Raw genomic sequence first — 20,138 nt, 5'->3', positions numbered from 1 at the left:
TGTGCGTTACAGGGAAGACATCCTCCTCTCTCATGTGGTACCCTTCCTGCAGGCTCATCCTGACACGACCCTCCAGCATGACAATGCCACCAGCCATACTGCTCGTTCTGTGCGTGATTCCCTGCAAGACAGGAATGTCAGGGTAATGCCATGGCCAGCGAAGAGCCCCGATCTCAATCCCATTGAGCACGTCTGGGACCTGTTGGATCGGAGGTTGAGGGCTGGGGCCATTCCCCACAGAAATGTCCTGGAATTTGCAGGTGCCTTGGTGGAAGAGTGGGGTAACATCTCACAGCAAGAACTGGCAAATCTGGTGCAGTCCATGAGGAGGAGATGCACTGCAATACTTAATGCAGCTAGTGGCCACACCAGATATTGACTGTTACTTTTGTTCAGGGACACATTATTCCATTTCTGTTAGTCACATGTCTGTGGAACTTGTTCAGTTTATGTCTCAGTTGTTGAATCTTGTTATGTTCAAACAAACAGTTGACAGAGGACGTTTTATTTTTTTGCTGGGTTTATATGGCGCTATATATTAGCTATATGTGATGCATGTACCTTGCAGCACCCCAGGGAGCCATGCCTGCCCTCAACATGAGTAAGTAATGTAGCTAACCTATGTAGAATCACTAGCTAGTTAGCAGTGCACTGGTCTGTTACATACCGTATACCCCATCCAGTGTCTGTTACCCTCAGCTCACATGCTGCGTAGATGTGTTTAAACTTTACGCATATGTTGTCTAGCACTTACACGGATAGTCATGTGACCAGATTAGTAGGTCCCCTCAGTCCAAGATGGCCTCCACTGAGATCAGAGGTTGGTAGTTGTAGTAGAGGGAAACTTCTGGCTTTGTAATTTATAGAAGCTTTGGTAATTATAAACACTTTGTTTATGCTAAAATAAACACATTATTCTTTGTTAACCAAGGTAAGTGCAATTGTTCCTCTGTCTCTCTCTTTCTCAATTCAATTTGTTTTATTGGCATGATGTAACAATGTACATATTGCCAAAGCGTCTGCCTCTCTCCCTCTCTAGGTCTGGGTATGGTAACTCCAGTGAATGACCTGCGTGGATCTGACTCTATCTCCTATGAGAAAGGAGAGAAACTGCTTCGTTGTAAGCTAGCTGCCTTCTACCGCCTGACTGACCTCTTTGGCTGGTCCCAGCTCATCTACAACCACTTAACCGTAAGAGAACCTTATACTGTAGGCATCTTACCCCTCTAGTAATACTGTATATCACTGAAGCTGACTTGTAGTCAGTAGGAAACACCTGAAGTGGTATGTAGGACAGGATCTTTTTTTTCCCCACTGCAGTATAATGTAGTGCTTGCTTAGCACATTTTACCAGCAGACTGTATTTTCGGGAAAGCTCATTATGGAAATGTGGGGTTGGCTAGGTTAGTAAGATTAGCTGAGTAAGCGTTATATAGATGAACCATCAAAAGAATGTGAAAATACTAACTACTGCATTATTGTATGTATGTATGTACGGTTGAAGTCGGAAGTTTACATACACCGTAGCCAAATCTATTAAACTCCGTTTTTCACAATTCCTGACATTTAATCCTAGTAAAAATTCAATGTCTTAGGTCAGTTAGGATCACCACTTTATTTTAAGAATGTGAAATGTCAGAATAATAGTAGAGAATTATTTATTTCAGCTTTTATTTCTTTCATCACATTCCCAGTGGGTCAGAAGTCTACAAACACTCAATTAGTATTTGGTAGCATTGCCTTTAAATTGTTTAACCTGGGTCAAATGCTTCAGGTAGCCTTCAACAAGCTTTCCACAATAAGTTAGGTGAATTTTGGCCCATTCCACCTGACAGAGCTGGTGTAACTGAGTCAGATTTGTAGGCCTCCTTGCTCGCACAAGCTTTTTCAGTTCTGCCCACAAATGTTCTATTGGATTGAGGTCAGGGCTTTGTGATGGCCACTCCAGTACTTTGACTTTGTTGTCCTTAAGCCATTTTGCCGCAACGTTGGAAGTATGCTTGGGGTCATTGTCCATTTGGAAGACCCATTTGCTACCAACCTTTAACTTCCTGACTGAAGTCTTAAGATGTTGCTTCAAAATATCCACATAATTTTCCTTTCTCATGATGCCATTTATTTTGTGAAGTGCACCAGTCCCTCCTGCAGCAAAGCACCCCCACAACATGATGCTGCCACCCCCGTGCTTCACGGTTGGGATGGTGTTCTTCAGGTTGCAAGAGTCACCCTTTTCCCTCCAAACATAACAATGCTCATTATGGCCAAACAGTTATGTTTTTGTTTCATCAGATCAGAGGACATTTCTCCAGAAAGTACCATCTTTCTCCCCATGTGTAGTTGCAAACTGTAGTCTGGATTTTTATGGCAGTTTTGGAGCAGTGGCTTCTGCCTCGCTGAGCAGCCTTTCAGGTTATGTCGATATAGAACTCGTTTTTCTGTGGAAATAGATACATTTGTACCTGTTTGCTCCAGCATCTTCACAAGGTCCTTTGCTGTTGTTCTGGGATGGATTTGCACTTTTCACAACAAAGTACGTTCATCTCTAGGAGACAGAACGCGTCTACTTCCTGAGCGGTATGACGGCTGCATGGTCCCATGGTGTTTATATTTGCGTGCTATTGTTTGTACAGATGAACTTGGTACCTTCAGGCGTTTGGAAATTGCTCATAGGATGAATCAGACTTGTGGAGGTCTACGAAACATTTTTCTAAAGTCTTGGCTGATTTCTTTTGATTTTCCCATGATTTCAAGCAAAGAGGCACTGAGTTTGAAGGTAGGCCTAGAAATACATCCACAAGTACACCTCCAATTGACTCAAATGATGTCAATTAGCGTATCCGAAGCTTCTAAAGCCATGACATAATTTTCTGGAATTTTCCAAGCTGTTTAAAGGCACAGTCAACTTAGGGTATGTAAACTTCTGACCCACTGGAATTCTGATACAGTTAATTATGTGAAATAATCTGTCTGTAAACAATTGTTGGAAAAATGAATTGTCAGGCACAAAGTAGATGTCCTAATCAACTTGCCAAAACTATAGTTTGTTAACAAGAAGTTTGTGGACTGGTTGAAAACCGAGTTTTAATGACTCCAACCTACGTGTACGTAAATTCCGACTTCAACTGTATGCATGTGAGCCATTTGGGGTAATTCCTTAGGCTTGTTTGTTTGGTACTGAGTAACTTGTTAAGACCACCGTCTGTACTCTTCCAGGTCAGGGTGAATTCAGATCAGGAGAGGTTCATTGTTGTCCCTTTTGGGCTTCTGTACAGTGAAGTCTCCGCCTCCAGTCTGGTAAGTTTCTTCCCCCCAGTGTCTCTCACTCTTAACAGAGCTGCCTGCATAATGCACGATAACGCTGTGAACTAATTAAAAAATGTACATCTTATGTTGTGCTAAATGCATTCTAAATAAGTGATTGTCATTTTACCTGGATATTTTAATATAATATCTGGCTTTGGGATTCTGAATGCATTGCGTTTATTGTACTAGAGGCATTAAGGTTGTTCCATCTGTCTAGTGTATACTGTAATCTGGAGGTGTTACACTTGTCTTGTTAGATAACGACTCATAGATCCTTCAAGGCCGAAGCTGCCGTCAACCCTTTTCCCTCTGCCTGTTTCACCTTTTTACATGGTTAATTTCACTGACGGGCAGTGTCACTGTAGCCGGAGTACCGTTTGTGCTGTCTTGCCAATTCCTATATCAGGTTTGGCTAGAGTTTGCAAGACCGAACAAATAGATCTGGGACTCAGGCTAGCATCGTAGGATAAGTCACAGGGCATCGACTCACTATTTAACTGAATGATCCCAGATGTATCACCTTTTTTTTTAGTTAACTTTTAGATTGTTTATTTGTCTAGGCTTTCAGTCATAAGGCATTGACTCACCCGCTGCCTGTCTGGTCCTATCCCATAGAGCTATGTCATAATGTATCCTGGATCTATTTAATTCTTTGTCCCATCCTAGGTGAAGATTAATATACAAGGGGAGATTGTGGACCGGGGAAGCACCAATCTAGGTGTCAACCAGGCTGGCTTCACTCTCCACTCAGCCATCTACGCGGCCCGGCCAGACGTCAAGTGCATTGTGCACGTCCACACACCGGCAGGAGTTGCAGTAAGAAATAAGCCCCCCCTCACACACACACACACACACACACACACCTGACCAGTTCCTAACTTCCTGTCTCTGCCCGATTGCTACAGATCTATGGAACTTTATCATTTTTATGCTCTTGTAAACTTTATTAGTATTGGGTACATCCATTTTAGCTCATCATTCCATTGGTGAAAATTCTGTCCACCCGGTGCATCAAGCGAGCCAGAACAAATTAGAAAAATCGTGAAATACTGCTGCTACCAAGTCAGCTGCTGTGGTGTAGTTTTACAGCACCCCATATCTGTAGTGGTAGATAATTACAGTCTGTCTGTGTGTTGTGTTTCAGGTGTCGGCCATGAAGTGTGGCCTGTTACCCATCTCTCCAGAGGCCCTGAACCTGGGGGAGGTGGCCTACCATGACTACCACGGCATCCTCATAGACAAAGAGGAGAACGTCCTCATACAGAAGAACCTGGGGCCAACCAGCAAGGTACCAGAAGAAGGGTTCAAAAGGCTGGGGGCCAGGCTAGGGGGGGTTAGGGAATAAATTGGGATTGGTGGCAAGTGTGCGTGCGCACATTGTAACGGTTTTGACTTGAGGTTGTTTGTTAGGGATGCCAGGTAGGTTGTGCCTACCAGAGAAAATATTGATTTCTCCGTTTTGTTTTTGAGGGAATAAGTCCCGTCCGGTCCGTCAAGTCTACACCAATACAAAGGACTCATGTAAAAGTCAGTATGGAAATATACTGTTCATAAACCCTTAGACGTTGGAAATAACTTCAAAACAACTGTGTTCCTTTGCGTTGGTTGTATTACCAAAATAAATGATCACAGTCAATAGCAGCATACCACCCTGCATACCACTACTGGCTTGCTTCTGAAGCTAAGCAGGGTTGGTCCTGGTCAGTCCCTGGATGGGAGACCAGATGCTGCTGGAAGTGGTGTTGGAGGGCCAGTAGGAGGCACTCTTTCCTCTGGTCTAAAAATATCCCAATGCCCCAGGGCAGTGATTGGGGACACTGCCCTGTGTAGGGTGCCGTCTTTCGGATGGGACGTTAAACGGGTGTCCTGACTCTCTGAGGTCATTAAAGATCCCATGGCACTTATCGTAAGAGTAGGGGTGTTAACCCCGGTGTCCTGGCTAAATTCCCAATCTGGCCCTCAAACCATCATGGTCACCTAATAATCCCCAGTTTACAATTGGCTCATTCATCCCCCTCATCTCCCCTGTAACTATTCCCCAGGTCGTTGCTGCAAATGAGAACGTGTTCTCAGTCAACTTACCTGGTAAAATAACGGTAAAATAAAATAAAAAATAAATAAAAATTTAAGTCACAAAACAATAACCTTGGTTCACTGGTAAATGTCCCGTACCTCGGGCATAAAAACAAAAGTCCAGCCTGGGTAAAGGAGTGCAGTGAACCCAAGTGACCTCAGTCACGCAATTGTCTTTCCATAAAATAATGCATAAAACCCATCTCCATACAATCAGATAGCAATAAACTCCGGTTTCACACATAATAAAGAGTATCAAATCTCAGTAGTCTTCAACTGAATACATAAACCAACACGGTATAGATCACCCCAAAACAAATGCAAAGAAGTGGTGGTCAGTCAGACAATCCAATCCGCCAACAGATCTCCAGCAGAGAAAGGTGTCGGCAATTTCCAGTATTATCCAAATGAGGATAGTACAAACCACACACCAGTCAGTTATACTTAATTTATCTTTAATGATATGAGCTTTACAATAGCCCTTTGACTCTCAGATCAATTCAGTGTCTATAATGAATTCTGAGAGTGCCTACAGAAGAATACCAAGGTATTTTATAGCCAAGATACACCCCTCTCAACTTACATGACGAACCACAGATCTTAGGAACAGTTCACAAAGAAAGACTTTTACTTGAGAGAGGAGTATCCCATAGCCAGATAGCATTCGCTATAAATTATCGTTACATTTTGTCTCGAAGACGAGGTTCTAATCTCATTCCTGGTACTTCATAGTGCATAAACATTACCTCATCCAAGGCATAACTCAATTGTCAACTCTATATACACCCATCTCAAGTAAACCCCCTCTTGACTTCACTCCTGGACAAGCTCACTGAGGGGAGTGACTTGCGCACAGACATTGTGGAGCCAAGTAATTGGTTCTCCCTTAATCACGCCATCCCTTCACATGGTTTAACGGATACATTCACATATGAAGACAATGTTCCATCCTGTCCTCTTCCCTTTCTGATATTCTGCATAGCACCAGAGACATGTAAAAGACAAGCCTGACCTCTCCCCTCTCTGGGCCCCAAATGACTGAGCCCCAGCTTAGAAAAAAGTGGAACTGCCAACACTATAGTCCAAAAGGATTCATTCTAATGACAAGTATCTCACATAAGCATATTATATAAATAAAACATCTTATGTATCTATGTTACCCAACTAATTCTGATTAATCCGCCACAAAGGCCAAGGAGAACAGCTGCGACCAACGTAGATCGGTAGTCCAACAATGGACATAAGTAGATCCGATACTGGTTGATCTTGCGACACGGCTACAAACTTTTAAATACAACAAAACAAACTGGGTGTGAACGAGTTTCCAAGCTGAGTGTTGAACACTTCCTCTCTCGCCCAATATCACAACCCACTTTTGCACAGCTGATGCTGGCTATATTTAATAGGGAATTAAAGCGGAAGCAACCCCATCGGCAGGAGAAGCACTGAGACGATTCAGGGCAGTCACAACATGGCTTAATCTGTCTGAGGGGAAACTGGCCCGGCGTGTCTGTGTCAGAGGGGACAGAGTGTGTGGGTACACTGAGTTGTTTGGATGTTATATGTCCTCCTAGGTTCTGATCCTGAGAAACCATGGTCTGGTGTCTGTTGGGGAGACTGTGGAGGAAGCCTTCTACTATATCCACAACCTGGTCACTGCATGTGAGATCCAGGTAGGACACTTTCCTGACAGTTTTCCGACCGAACTCGATTTCTGTGAGAATCTGCTCCAGAGCCTCGTCTCTGCGGCTGGTCTTGATCAAAGATACATCATATTGTATTATTATTAAGAGGAGGTTATACTGTTACTCTCAGGCAACATGCCAACTCTCTGAGCATTTGAAATCAAAGCACAACATATACCCAACACAATACTTCCTTCTGCATGTGACTGAATTACTTTGTGTGTGTCCAGGTGCGCACCCTAGCCAGTGCTGGAGGACCTGGTAACCTGGTGATGCTGGACCCTGCTAAGTACAAATCCCGGCCACGGTGCTCTGAGCATGTCGAGGGCTCCACACACCCAAAGTGGCTGGTCGGGGAGCAGGAGTTTGAGGCTTACATGAGGATGCTGGATAACCTGGTAGGAATTCATCTATTAGTCTTGAGAGTAATGATACCTTTTCCCTAGACTGGTCCCAGATCTGTTTGTTGTCTTGCCAACTCCTATGGTCATTGCCAAATGTTGATTGACCGTAGGAGTTGGTAAGACAGTACAAACAGATATGAGACTACCAGGGTAACATTTTCTTACAGTTGACAGGTTTTCATGTGAAATATAATTATTAATACTGTAGATTACTATCAACAATATAACAACATAAAAAAAACTCTAACTGACTATGTCTCTCTCTTTCTCTAGGGTTACAGGACAGGCTACCCTTACAGGTGCCCTGCCCTGCGAGACAAAGCTAAAAAGTTTGGCAGTGGTGTAGAGATCGCTCCCTCAGCCACGGGCTCTTCCTATGCCGAGGACAGTGACTCGGGCGCTCGCTCCCCTCTCAAGCACAGCGTTCAGAGGCAGCAGCGTGACAAGACCCGCTGGCTCAACTCGGGCCGGCCGGAAGAGGCCTACGAGGAAGGGCCCGACGGTGGCAGCCCCAAGTCGAAGACTAAGGTGTGGACGAACATTACACACGATCACGTCAAACCCTTGCTGCGGTCTCTCTCGTCCGGTGTCTGCGTGCCAAGCTGTATTACCAACTGCTTGGTCTGTGCCTACCTTATTGTTCATAGTTACAGTTCAGCTAGTTGATGACAGGGCAGCTGGTTGGCACTCTAAGGTTGGGGTGAAATGGATCCTGTGATCTATTTAGACCCTGTGATATAGCTACTTCTCTATACAGCTCCAGTGTTTGGATGTATCTAACCACCCTCTCTGACCAGTATTAATTCCCATTGTGGTAGTTTTGCTCTGTTTTCCTCTCTCTGGCCAGTCCAAAGACCAGACTTTAATAACTGCTTAAGATATTTTATATATCCTGGTACCCCCTTTTCATTCCCTTAAATGCACTTCTTTGTTCCTAAATCCCTACGAACCACTCTGTTAAGCAGTTGGTCCCTCCCTCTATTCCTCATCTTAGTCCCACTCCTCCCCTTTCCTTCCTTTGTTCCCTCAGGCTTTAGGGTGCCACCCCAGCAGCCCAGCGCATGCGGTGTTGCATGAGTAGTCAGATGCATTGTAGGCGCTCTCCGGGAGGAGGAGCGACAGGGGCGTCGCATGAGCCCAGAGTGGGCGTGGCTCGATGATGTTGCTCACCAACCACTACTGTTGCTTTACAGATGTGTTCTCGTTCCTTTCTGTCTGGTGTTGTGTGTCTGATTGGTAGCTTTTATAACTGTACGCCCAGGGAAGTTAGTGCCGTATTCAACTCAAGCAAAACCTCTAGGATGCATTTTACTAAAGCAGACCTCATACCTTTCTAAGGAGTTGCACACGTTTTTTTGTACCACAGTTGATATGAGAGTATGACAATGTATTACTAATTACTAGCTAATCTAATAGAACCATACACTAAATTAGAGATAGTGTCCCCCTTTTGTAGACGCACTTCAAAGCTAGCATTCCTTTTTTATTTTGAGCATTGTTTGACCTTTGAAACTGAGGAAGTTAACCTCTATCTCTTGTAGCTGGTCCTTCAGCCAGACAGCCAATTACATCACAGTTAAGGCCACAGACAGAGTGAATAAGGCGCAAGGCCGCCCTGCTTTTGGTATCGAATTGGAATCAGAATCTTATGAGTCGTAGCCTGCTTTTTTGTGACTCGGCCCCCTCTATTCTTGAATCCCGAACCACCTCCCAAATCTCCAGGGCTGATAATATGACATTTAATTTGTGTTCCCCTGCATGAGCGAATATGTTTAGTAACATTTTTATTTTTAAACGACATTTAACCCGTTTTGACTTTTGAAACAATTACCTCCTCTGGGAAGTAGGAGAAAGTGTTGTGTTGAGACTCGGTACATAATCAGTGAGTATATCATGTTTACATGTCCATCCCATGTTTCCTAGCTACATCCCAGATGCCCTTTGCCTCTTCCTCATCTAGTTTTTGGTTTGTCACCGAACAGCTTTAACAGCCCAGCTGAAACATCTCTTAAACAGAAAAGAACCCATAGCTTATGCTACTCCAAGGCAAAATACATAGTAACATGCTTTCCAGTAAGTGCATCAAAAAAAGGTGGGAAAATATAAACATTTGCATGAAGGCTAAAAGTACTGTAGATTCAGCGGCTGCTCGTTTTAATCGCATCTATAAAAAATCAATTCAAAAGCTCAATCTTTTTCTTTCCATCCTGGCCTGAGCTTTCCCATCGTTTCTGTTTAAACACCTCTGTCAAGAACTCCCAGAACAGTCCAGTTCATTACCTTCATGGCAGCTCCAGAGGTTTTTTTTCTACAGCTGTCGTATAAGAAAGTTGTTCAGTAGTAGATCAAAATGGCAGCCCCTTTTAACTAAATGTAAACTAAGGACCATTTAACTTGTATAAAATTCAATTATTGGGGGTAACACTAAGTTGGCGTTTTTTTCCAATTAGTTATTCTGTCAGTCAGTGACTCGGTGGACGAGTGTCTCGTCTGTCGGTGTGTTTTTCTCTTTATCCATGTTGTTCTGTTACTGTGCTGTATGTTAGCCTGGGAAATGACTTGGTGATGCCCACTCTCTCACGCCTCAACCCATTGCTGCTAGCTCGCTGGTCGACATACAGTACACAGCTTCTACTGTACTGTAAGCCAGCGCCATCATCGCCTCACCTTTTCCACGTCCTCACCCCCTCCCCTTCCACGGTCTCTCATCTTCTTGTGATGTCTTCAGTTGCTCTTTTTTTGTGTTTTTTAGTTTTTGAAGTCTACGAGTAACAGCCAGAGTATCAATGATGATGATCGTGCATCTTTTGAGGAAACATTCAATAACAGATGCCTTTTAGGGGGTTAGATAATTACATAAAAATACCAGTAACTTAATACTGAAAAGGACTGTTCAGTGTGTACTTTCTAGAACTATGAAATACAGAGCCATCCTGCCAAAAGATGTATCATCATTGGTTTACTGCTTCCAGGTGTATTTGTAATTTTTTTATAATTCCGTTAGTCATACCTACTCAATTTTTTTCCCAGTTTGAAAAGCATGACCTATTATTATTGTCCTGAAAAAGCCTGGGTAGTCTGTATATTTAAATATTTTTGCAACTGTTTTTTCATGTTATTTTGGCAGCATCATTTTAGGCAGTTTATTTGAATTGTTGCTATGGTGATTACAGTGGACGAATGAGGAAGGGATGCGACAGGCTGCAGTGGCCAATCAGTTTGTCCCGCTCAACACAAACCCCAAGGAGGTGCTGGAGATGAGGAACAAGGTAGGATATCATTTTAACATGGACTCTGTCGATTATTTCAACATGGGTTGATTTGGGTCCCAACTCTCTGCCCTAATCCTGCAGTGTGCACTCATACACTGTTCATCATGGATTTAAAGCATTAGGTTTGTGTAAGTGTTGGCTGGAGCGATTTTTCCAAAAAAAGATTGAATCCATGAGTGGTAGTGCACACTTCGTAAGAATGGTAGAGAATCGGGATTTCTCTTTGTGTTATTCAATGCATGTCTGTGGCTCCGTATCCAACCCAAATCAAATTTTATTTGTCACATACACATGGTTAGCAGATGTTAATGCGAGTGTAGCGAAATGCTTGTGCTTCTAGTTCCGACAACCCCTCTCTTTCTGTCTGCTACCACCCTCTAGATCCGAGAGCAGAACCTGAAGGACATCAAGACGGCAGGGCCTGAGTCCCAGGTGCTGTGTGCTGGAAGCATGGTGGACCGCTCCTTTGTCCAGGTGAGTCCCTCCTGTGCCCTGCCCCACCTCACAGCCAGATAAACCCTTCAAAAATAGAAATGTGTGCTGCCCTAAATGCTTACCCCTGAGTCAGACCACATTTCAAATTCTTAAGCTTGGTTTGATTGAGCTTGCCTGGCGCAATGGAACAAATAGAATAGTTGCAGAACTGCAAACCCTGCGCTCAAAGCAAAGGCTAAAAAGTATTTGAATGATTTCCAATTTCCAGGATTTGAACCCAGGTCTGACTTGATCACCTCCCCGCTGACATTTAAGTTAACTTTGTTATTCTTTGACCACAGACGTTCAGTAAACCTCATGCTGCGTCACAGGCCGGGTTGTGTCCATCTCCTTTGGTTGATTTTAGATTTTCCTCCTTTTGATGACTAACCCCAACATGCTGTTAGCCTTCAGCACTGGTGGCCTTCAGGTCTGTCGGATTGCTTTCATATGACTTCAGAGTTGAGTTTGCATGTTGTTGGTTTGCCTTCCTTTGACCTCTGGCGGATCCCATTCATAATTTGTCATTGAGGTTTTGCTAGTTTCATTTGAATGATTTTTGGGAGGACTGCCGAGGCCATTGTTGGAAGTGTCTGTCTGCTGACCAATATCATGTGCATTATGTGATCAGGTTTTACTATTGAAGGTCTTTAGAAGGACTGAATTGAGAACGAGCTGTTGGTTTTCTCTGAACCTTTTCATCACTGTTAGCTGTAACGTTTTGGTTGTGCGTGATTTGATAGCGTTAAATCTAGAGGCCTTATGCAGTGCATTGGGTTTGTGTCTCCGTGGTTTGACTTGCACACACTCCTGTGGTGTGTTACAATGCATGATCCAGAGCCATTTGTTTTAACCATGATCACGCTTGAGACTGCCCAATTCGCCTCCCTGAAACAAACGCTGCGTGTGTGTGACTATGCGTACTGTAACAAATGTGTGTGTTCTCGGACTGGGTACTGCCCCCCCCCCCCCTCACTCAGTTTACTATTGCAGGACGCCCCTCTGTCTGACTGTACGGACACTATTGCCAGCCTCGATCTGTCAGAGGCCAATAGTCCTGCTAAGTCTTTTAGAAAGGTACTTCCTGACCTCACATTACCTCTCACCTCTCTCTTCTGTTCTTCTGTGTGATATCTGGGGCATGTTCAGTAGGCATCCGTTGTGGAACATTGCAGCTAGAAATAGAGTTGATGTGATTCCTTCAAGTCACATGTCAGAAAAGGCCAATTTATTCAACATTTTATATATTTTTTTATCTCAATGTTCCACAATGTTGTGCCCTGTTGAATGCGGCCCTGTGCATCGCCCCATACATAGGACTCCAAGGCGAGGTACAAACATTTTAAAACACCTTGAATAGGCCCTATTGTCCAGACTGCTTTGAAATGCTCCATACTAGTAGTAACGTCAAGCGTTCAGACGCCCCGTTAAATTGTTTTTAAGAGCATTTTTTTTAACTCTCTATATGGTTAAATCAGTGAGAGAATGTCATGGTTGCAATAGTTTTTGAGTGGGCAATGTATGTACAGTTGAAGACAGAGGTTTACCAACACCTTAGCCAAATACATTTAAACTCAGTTTTTCACAATTCCTGACATTTAATCCTAGTAAAAATGACCTGTCTTAGGTCAGTTAGGATCACCACTTTATTTTAAGAATGTGAAATGTCAGAATAATAGTAGAGAGAATGATTTATTTCAGCTTGTATTTTTTTCATCACATTCCCAGTGGGTCAGAAGTTTACATACACTCAATTAGTATTTGGTAGCATTGCCTTTAAATTGTTTAACTTGGGTTACGCTTTTTCAGTTCTGCCCACAAATTTTCTAAAGGATTGAGGTCGGGGCTTTGTGATGGCCACTCCAATACCTTGACTTTGTTGTCCTTAAGCCATTTTGGAAGTACGCTTGGGGTCATTGTCCATTTGGAAGACCCATTTGCGACCAAGCTTTAACTTCCGGACTGATGCCTTGAGATGTTGCTTCAATATATCCACATCATTTTCAATCCTCATGAAGCCATCTATTTTGTGAAGTGCACCAGTCCTTCCTGCAGCAAAGCACCCCAAAAACATGATGCTGCCACCCCCATGCTCATTATGGCCAAACAGTTCTATTTTTGTTTCATCAGACCAGATGACATTTCTCCAAAAAGTATGATCTTTGTCCCCATGTGCAGTTGCAAACCGTAGTCTGTTTTTTTTTTATGGCGGTTTTGGAGCAGTGGCTTCTTCCTTGCTGAGCAGCCTTTCAGGTTATGTTTATATAGGACTCGTTTTACTATGGATATAAATACTTTTGTACCTGTTTCCTCCAGTATCTTCACAAGGTCTTTAGCTGTTGTTCTGGGATTGATTTGCACTTGTCGCACCAAAGTACGTTCATCTCTAAGAGACAGAACGCGTCTCCTTCCTGAGCGGTAGGACGGCTGCGTGGTCCCATGGTGTTTATACTTGCGTACTATTGTTTGTACAGATGAACGTGGTACCTTCAGGCATTTGGAAATTGCTCCCAGGAATGAACCAGACTTGTGGAGGTCTACAATTTTTGAATGAGGTGTTGGCTGATTTCTTTAGATTTTCCCATGATGTCAAGCAAAGGGGCACTGCGTTTGAAGGTTGCCTTGAAGTACACCCACAGGTACACCTCCAATTGACTCAAATGATGTCAATTAGCCTATCAGAAGCTTCTAAAGCCATGACATAATTTTCTGGAATTTTCCAAGCTGTTTAAAGGCACCGTCAACTTAGTGTATGTAAACTTTTGACCCACTGGAATTGTGATACAGTGAATTATAAGTGAAATAATCTCTTGGAAAAATGTCTTGTATCATGCACAAAGTAGATGTCCTTACCGACTTGCCAAAACTATAGTTTGTTAACAAGAAGTTTGTGGAGTGGTTGAAAAACTAGTTTTAATGACTCCAACCTAAGTGTACGTAAACTTACGACTTCAACTGTATATCCTCTTAAATGTACATGTTGAATTATTTTGCCATATTAAAGCGCCAATATGGAACTTTTTGGGCAATCTAATCAAATTCACATAGAAATGAGAGTTATAGATCTGTCATTCTTATTGAAAGCAAGCTTAAAAAGCAGTTTGTTCTATGTGCGTTATTTCTATGCATCCCGTTAAGTTTCGTTTTTGCATCTTACTTTCGGTTTTGTATACCAGCTGAAAATAAAACATTTTGGGTTATGGAAAATATATTTCACAGCAGTTTAGATGGTAAAATGATTCTCCACACACTCAAAACTTGCTTGTTTTGTCAAACTGATATTAGGCTAACTATTAAGATTTCAGTAACCAGGAAATGGCGGCCCAATTTCTGCATATTGCACCTTTTTTAAATGATTGTATATTGCGCTAATTTTCCTAATGTGGACAGTTTGTTACTACCTTACACAAGCTTGCATTTTCACCCCATAAAATGTAGTGGAATTACACATCCTTTTTACCTCAGATTGGTGATGTTTATATAAAAGTTTATAGTCATCACAATGACGAAATGTATTGCTTAAAATAGATCAATATCATTGGTTTTGTACTGTTGATTTTGTCATGGGCTGGGTTGAGCAGGACTTGCAACACAAAGTTGAGGTTTTCATAAAAGTCGCTAGCCACACATCAATACATGGATTTGACAGTCAAACTATCACTTAAATAGCAGCTAACCATTGTCGATATCATATGCCGCGTCGTGATTCATTTACGTTAACTAACAGAAAAAGTGGTCTGTTCCCCTTTCCGTGATCCCAGCCTCCCGAAATCAACAACCGAAATTCCAAAATCAAAATGCAACACTTAAAAATACAAATTGTCCTCTAACCAGTGATGTATACATTATTCTCAGATTCCGTGTGATTTTTGAGCTGTTAGTTTGAACAGGACGTTCATCTCCCCCTCTCGCGCAATTGATTTCAACTTGATATCGATATGAGAGATTGACAAATAAGTGTTGTGTTTCTCTTTCCGTTTTGTCGACTCCCAAATAAAAATGCATCACTCCGAAATGTAGCAACTGTTTACTGCAGGTTGTTCTCTAATCAGTGATGTAAAAAAATATCCCCAGTTCCCATGCGTTTTTTTGTCGTTGTGTTAGTTTCAACAGCGCATACAACCTGATACCCCCCCCCCCCCCCCCCCCTAATTGATATTAGTGATTTTATTGGCATTTGTCAAAACAGCGTTTTTGGTGCGTGTGCAGTTTATATGGTGCTCGTAGACAAGTATCTGAATACTATTCTTTCGAAAATTATACGCTGCCATTGTTGCAACCCCTATTACCAGTCTGTTCGACCTCTCTTTTGTATCGTCCGAGATCCTTAAATATTGGAAAGCTGCCGCGGTCATCCCCCTCTTCAAATGGGGGGGACACTCTAGACCCAAACTGTTATAGACCTATATCCTAAAGTCTTCGAAAGCCAAGTTAATAAACAGATCACTGACCATTTGTGAATCCCACCGTACCTTCTCCGCTGTGCAATCCGGTTTCCGAGCTGGTCACGGGTGCACCTCAGCCACGCTCAAGGTACGAAACGATATCATAACCGCCATTGATAAAAGACAGTACTGTGCAGCCGTCTTCATCGACCTGGCCAAGGCTTTCGACTCTGTCAATCACCGCATTCTTATCGGCAGACTCAACATCTCAAATGACTGCCTCGCCTGGTTCACCAACTACTTCTCAAATAGAGTTCAGTGTGTCAAATCGGAGGGCCTGTTGTCCGGACCTCTGGCAGTCTATTGGGGTACCACAGGGTTCAATTCTTGGGCCGACTCTTTTCTCTGTATATATCAATGATGTCCCTCTTGCTGCGGGTAATTCCCTGATCCACCTCTACGCAGACGACACCATTCTGTATACATCTGGCGCTTCTTTAGACAGTGTGTTAACTAATCTCCAAAAGAGCGTCAATGCCATACAACCCTCCTTCCATAGCCTCCAACTGCTCTTAAACGCTAGTAAAACCAAATGCATGCTTTTCAACCGTTCGCTTCCCGCGCCCTCCCGCCCAACCAGCATCACTACTCTGGATGGTTCTGACTTAGAATATGTGGACAACTACAAATACCTAGGTGTCTGGCTAGACTGGCCAGGTTGCAGTTGTAAATGAGAACTTGTCCTCAACTAGCCTACCTGGTTAAATTAAGGTGAAACCAATTTTAAAACGTTTAAAAAATTAGAATACACAAGGTGCAAGTTCGAGATTTGGTTGTGCATCGGTAGTTTTTCTCTTGTTTTGTCAGTCATTGATAGTCACTCAGTTAGCAGCGTCAGCTAACAATTTTTTGATTTGGTGAATTTGTCTCGCCAGTTACCTAAACGTGTTGGGCACGTGCCCAGGGGCCCTGACATCCAGGGTTCCCCCATTTGATTTTGTTACTCTCACTCAGATCATTAACATGGCATAAGTCATGGCAAAATGTGTAGAATTGCAGGAAATTAGCTTTAAAACTGCAAAAATGTATCTGCCCCATGGCAAAATAAGTAGAATTGAATGACATTTGTTATAAAATTGAAAAATGGTCTCTTCCCCATGGCCGAATGCATAGAGCTGCAAAAAATGTACTTTAAAACGTATATTTTTCTGTCCGCTGTCAAGATAGGGGCCACACAAAAAAGGGGGAAGCAGCGACCGCATCATTTTCAACTTCAGTTTTAGGAATATATATTTGAACTTTCAACATTAATTACCAATGGTATTGTACTTAACCAGGTACAAAAAGTCCAAAAACGTGGTGCAATTGATCTATTTTGATGATATACCAGAAATCACCTAAACAGGTTTGACCTGCCAAATACTAGTATTAACATACTTAGAAATTCTCAGTGTTGGCATTGATTTAAAAAAATTGTCTGACAATATTAATTTTGTGACGCACAACAGCCCTGTTTTTCAGCAACAATGTGTCCCTTCCTGTCTGAACCACTAGGGAGAGCTGGTGACGGCGTCTAAGGCCATCATAGAGAAGGAGTACCAGCCCAGAGTCATCATCAACCAGAAAGGCCCCAACCCCTTCAACAAGCAGTTCGACCAGGAGCTGGAGGAATACCGCAAGGAGGTGGAACTCAAACAGAAAGGACCCGATGGTAAGACCTGTCTCCTAGATCACCTCTTGGGTCACGTTTAAGCAACTCGGTGAAGAACAAACTGCACTGTTTATTCACCATTAAACCCTCTTTTCTCCATTAACTTCTAGTAGTAGCAGCAGTAGTAGTAGTAGTAGTAGTAGTAGTAGCAGCAGCAGTAGTAGGAGTAGCAGCAGTTCCAGACGGGAAATTGGTTTGCAGTATACAGTTTTAAGAAAGAAATGACAACGGCAGAAAGATACAGAATCACAATATGTGGGGTATGAGGTAGTTCTTCAAAGCTCCTGGAGCCCACGACCCATCACAGAGATCCAAATTGTTGTTTTGCATCATTCATCCAGTACAGGGTGAAGGCTCCTTCACAGCCAGCACACAGCTTCCTTCACCTGGGCCTGGGGAGGGAGGCCTGTCCCCCTCTACCTCCCCACAGAAGCCTGCACTGAAGCCAAAGCCCCTCTGTGTCCCAGAGAAGGGACTGGAGGTCTCAGAGACCCCCTCCACGGCCACCCCTACCACCACCACCTCTTTCCCCAGTCGAGACACCCTGACACAGTCGGAGGATGGTCAGGAGAGCCCTGGGATGTCCACAGGGTCGGGGCCCAAGGGCTATGGGGGAGATTCCCGCCCAGAATCTCCTCACAAGGATTTTCACTGTGCCGTGCTGAAGGCCCTCAGGACCGCCAACACAGAACTGGCTGCCCTCACCCTCCTTGAGGCTCCAGGTACTGACTGACTGCAGAGTGATTCTGGCCTGCCCTCCTGTTCTCCGTTCTGCATTCTGACCCTGGAGTCCCTTTTCTGTCTCTCCGGGGTTGATCCTGTTCCCGTCCTACCCACTACTTACCCCCTCCAGTCCTCAAACCTCGTCTGTCCTCTGCCCACTTCCTCATGGTTTGAGGTTGCAAAATGTCCAGGTTTTCCATAAATCCCAGTTGGAGGATTCCAGGAATCAGCAGGGAGGAAATCCTTGAACTGGGAAACATCCCACCAGGTTTTCTGTAGAACCTTGGAATTTGGGTCAAGTTTCCAGAATTTTGCAACCCTCTCACCCCCTACCATCTGATCTGACTCAACTCTGTTTAACCAATGGAATCCAATTGCTGATCGTTGCTGTCCCGAGGAAGCCTTCCCCCAAATGAACATGAATGATCCCTTTCATCAGTCCTGGGCAAGACACTCTTCCTCGTCCTCCTGCCCCTCCTCCTAATATGGACCTGTTTTCCTTTTGGGGTTTGTGAAGGTTTCCTACTAATCATCTGATTAGCGTCTCCAATGGAAGAGGTTCCTTATCTGGGGTGAAGGTGGACTAACATGGGTGTTGTTGCCATTGTTGGGCTTTCTTACTTCTGCAGTGTCGTGTGCAATATCCTATAATAATAATCCATGCCTGTGGTCTTTTCTCCTATGTTCTGTGTGCTGTTTTTATATACTGTATGTGGTGGTGTAAGGGTAGTAATGTATTACACTAATTTCTCTGGGTTGATTATGTGTGTTGTTTTGAATGAACACTGTAACTGACAATCCTCAAACAAAATCAATGGGTGCATTGCTCTAATCTGACCAGTTGACAACCTTTTGTCTTTTCGTTTGTGAAATGGACCCTTTTTAAATGAAGTTTGATTCGATTTCCTCCCTAGATGCGTTACCGGAGCCTGAGGAAGAGGTGAAGGGTCAGAGTCAGACCAGCACGCCCCCCAGCACCCCTGTCAGAGCAGAGGAAGGTTAGTTGGCCTAGGGGCTTCTCCTGGGCTGCTACCGGGTGTGAGGCACCATGGTTAAGGGTAAAAAACAAGGGGTTCAAGGGTTCCTGTCTGTTTTTCTTTGATGTGGTCTTTAACATAACTGTAGTTGCTTTTGAATGTGATGTTTAATGTGTAATAAGAGGCCAAGAGGTTTGAGACTAATTGAGGTCAATTGGGGTTAATTGGGGTTATATGGGAAACAAAAAAAACGTAAGATCATAGGGGTATACTACAAAGTAGGATCAATGAGTAAGCCAGCTATCTTGGCCAAATGTTCTGAAATAACATTTCTTTTTTTTTTTTAGAAAGATGCACTCGAAATGAACATGGTCTGTCTCATTAACTCGGCAACAAAAACGCAGCTCTATGTTTACTTTTCTTACTGAACCAGAAAATCTATTGTTATTTCTGGTTGTTCACCAAAGTTGGCTGGCTAAATTATGGACCCTGGTTTGTAGTATACCCCTCGTGAAGTGGAAAGTTCAGTGTAATTCAGGGTTTACATTTTCGTCCCAAGGAATATCCTCTTAGATTACGATTCCTCAAGATCAACAGAGCGCTACAGATGGGTCAAAGATAGCCATAACTTTTATGGCGGGGGGAATTTTTCTTACATGAGATTAAGATTGAAGTGCATTGTGATCATTTAAGAAAGTATTTTGTTTTATTCTCCCTCTTGGTCTTTATTACTGTTGGATTACATCTTTTAAAGTCAGTAGGAGAATGTCCAATACAGTATAATGACACCTACTGGTTGTAAAACCATCAAGTACATTATTTCCCAGACACTTCTTGCCATGGATTATACAGTAATAAAGACTGAATGCATCATGATCTATGGAGGCCTGCCAGGGACACAGTTATCCTTCCTCTGATTTTCTGAAGCCAATATTGTGCTTCTTCCAGCATCTCCCAGTATAAACCATAACAAGCGTGTGTTCTGTAGGAAGTAAAGTATAGAAGGAAAGTAGAATGTGATTGCCTACTAGACCAATCACTGGTGTAATCTAATCAAAGATGGTTTAACATTTGTCTTACGTTACGTTAAATATCTTACACTACCCATTCGCTTCTCCATTCTCCATCTTT

The 20,138-nt window shown here is 43.2% G+C and overlaps 1 protein-coding gene across 14 annotated transcripts in view; it reads left to right on the top strand.

Moving 5' to 3' along the window:
* The window catches only part of LOC129818877 (alpha-adducin-like), a 50,130-nt gene that overhangs the window by 24,909 nt on the left and 5,083 nt on the right, over positions 1–20,138 (top strand). For 11 of the 14 annotated variants that reach the window (XR_008753986.1, XR_008753985.1, XR_008753984.1 and 8 more), the window contains exons 4-15: positions 1,040–1,191; positions 3,214–3,294; positions 3,970–4,119; positions 4,448–4,591; positions 6,951–7,049; positions 7,292–7,459; positions 7,739–8,086; positions 10,639–10,734; positions 11,119–11,211; positions 17,151–17,307; positions 17,649–18,029; positions 18,945–19,028. Coding sequence is in view for 11 of the 14 variants with exons in the window: in XM_055875167.1 (XP_055731142.1) it covers positions 1,040–1,191; positions 3,214–3,294; positions 3,970–4,119; positions 4,448–4,591; positions 6,951–7,049; positions 7,292–7,459; positions 7,739–8,086; positions 10,639–10,734; positions 11,119–11,211; positions 17,151–17,307; positions 17,649–18,029; positions 18,945–19,028 (1,953 nt within the window). In the remaining 3 variants the exon portion in view is untranslated. The remainder of the gene's footprint in view (positions 1–1,039; positions 1,192–3,213; positions 3,295–3,969; positions 4,120–4,447; positions 4,592–6,950; positions 7,050–7,291; positions 7,460–7,738; positions 8,087–10,638; positions 10,735–11,118; positions 11,212–17,150; positions 17,308–17,648; positions 18,030–18,944; positions 19,029–20,138) is intronic. The other 3 variants (XM_055875171.1, XM_055875178.1, XM_055875177.1) reach the window with 2 other exon arrangements.

Source organism: Salvelinus fontinalis, chromosome 21, assembly GCF_029448725.1.
Source record: "Salvelinus fontinalis isolate EN_2023a chromosome 21, ASM2944872v1, whole genome shotgun sequence".
In the NCBI taxonomy this organism is placed as follows: Eukaryota; Metazoa; Chordata; class Actinopteri; order Salmoniformes; family Salmonidae; genus Salvelinus; species Salvelinus fontinalis.
This window is presented reverse-complemented; position numbering and strand designations above follow the sequence as displayed.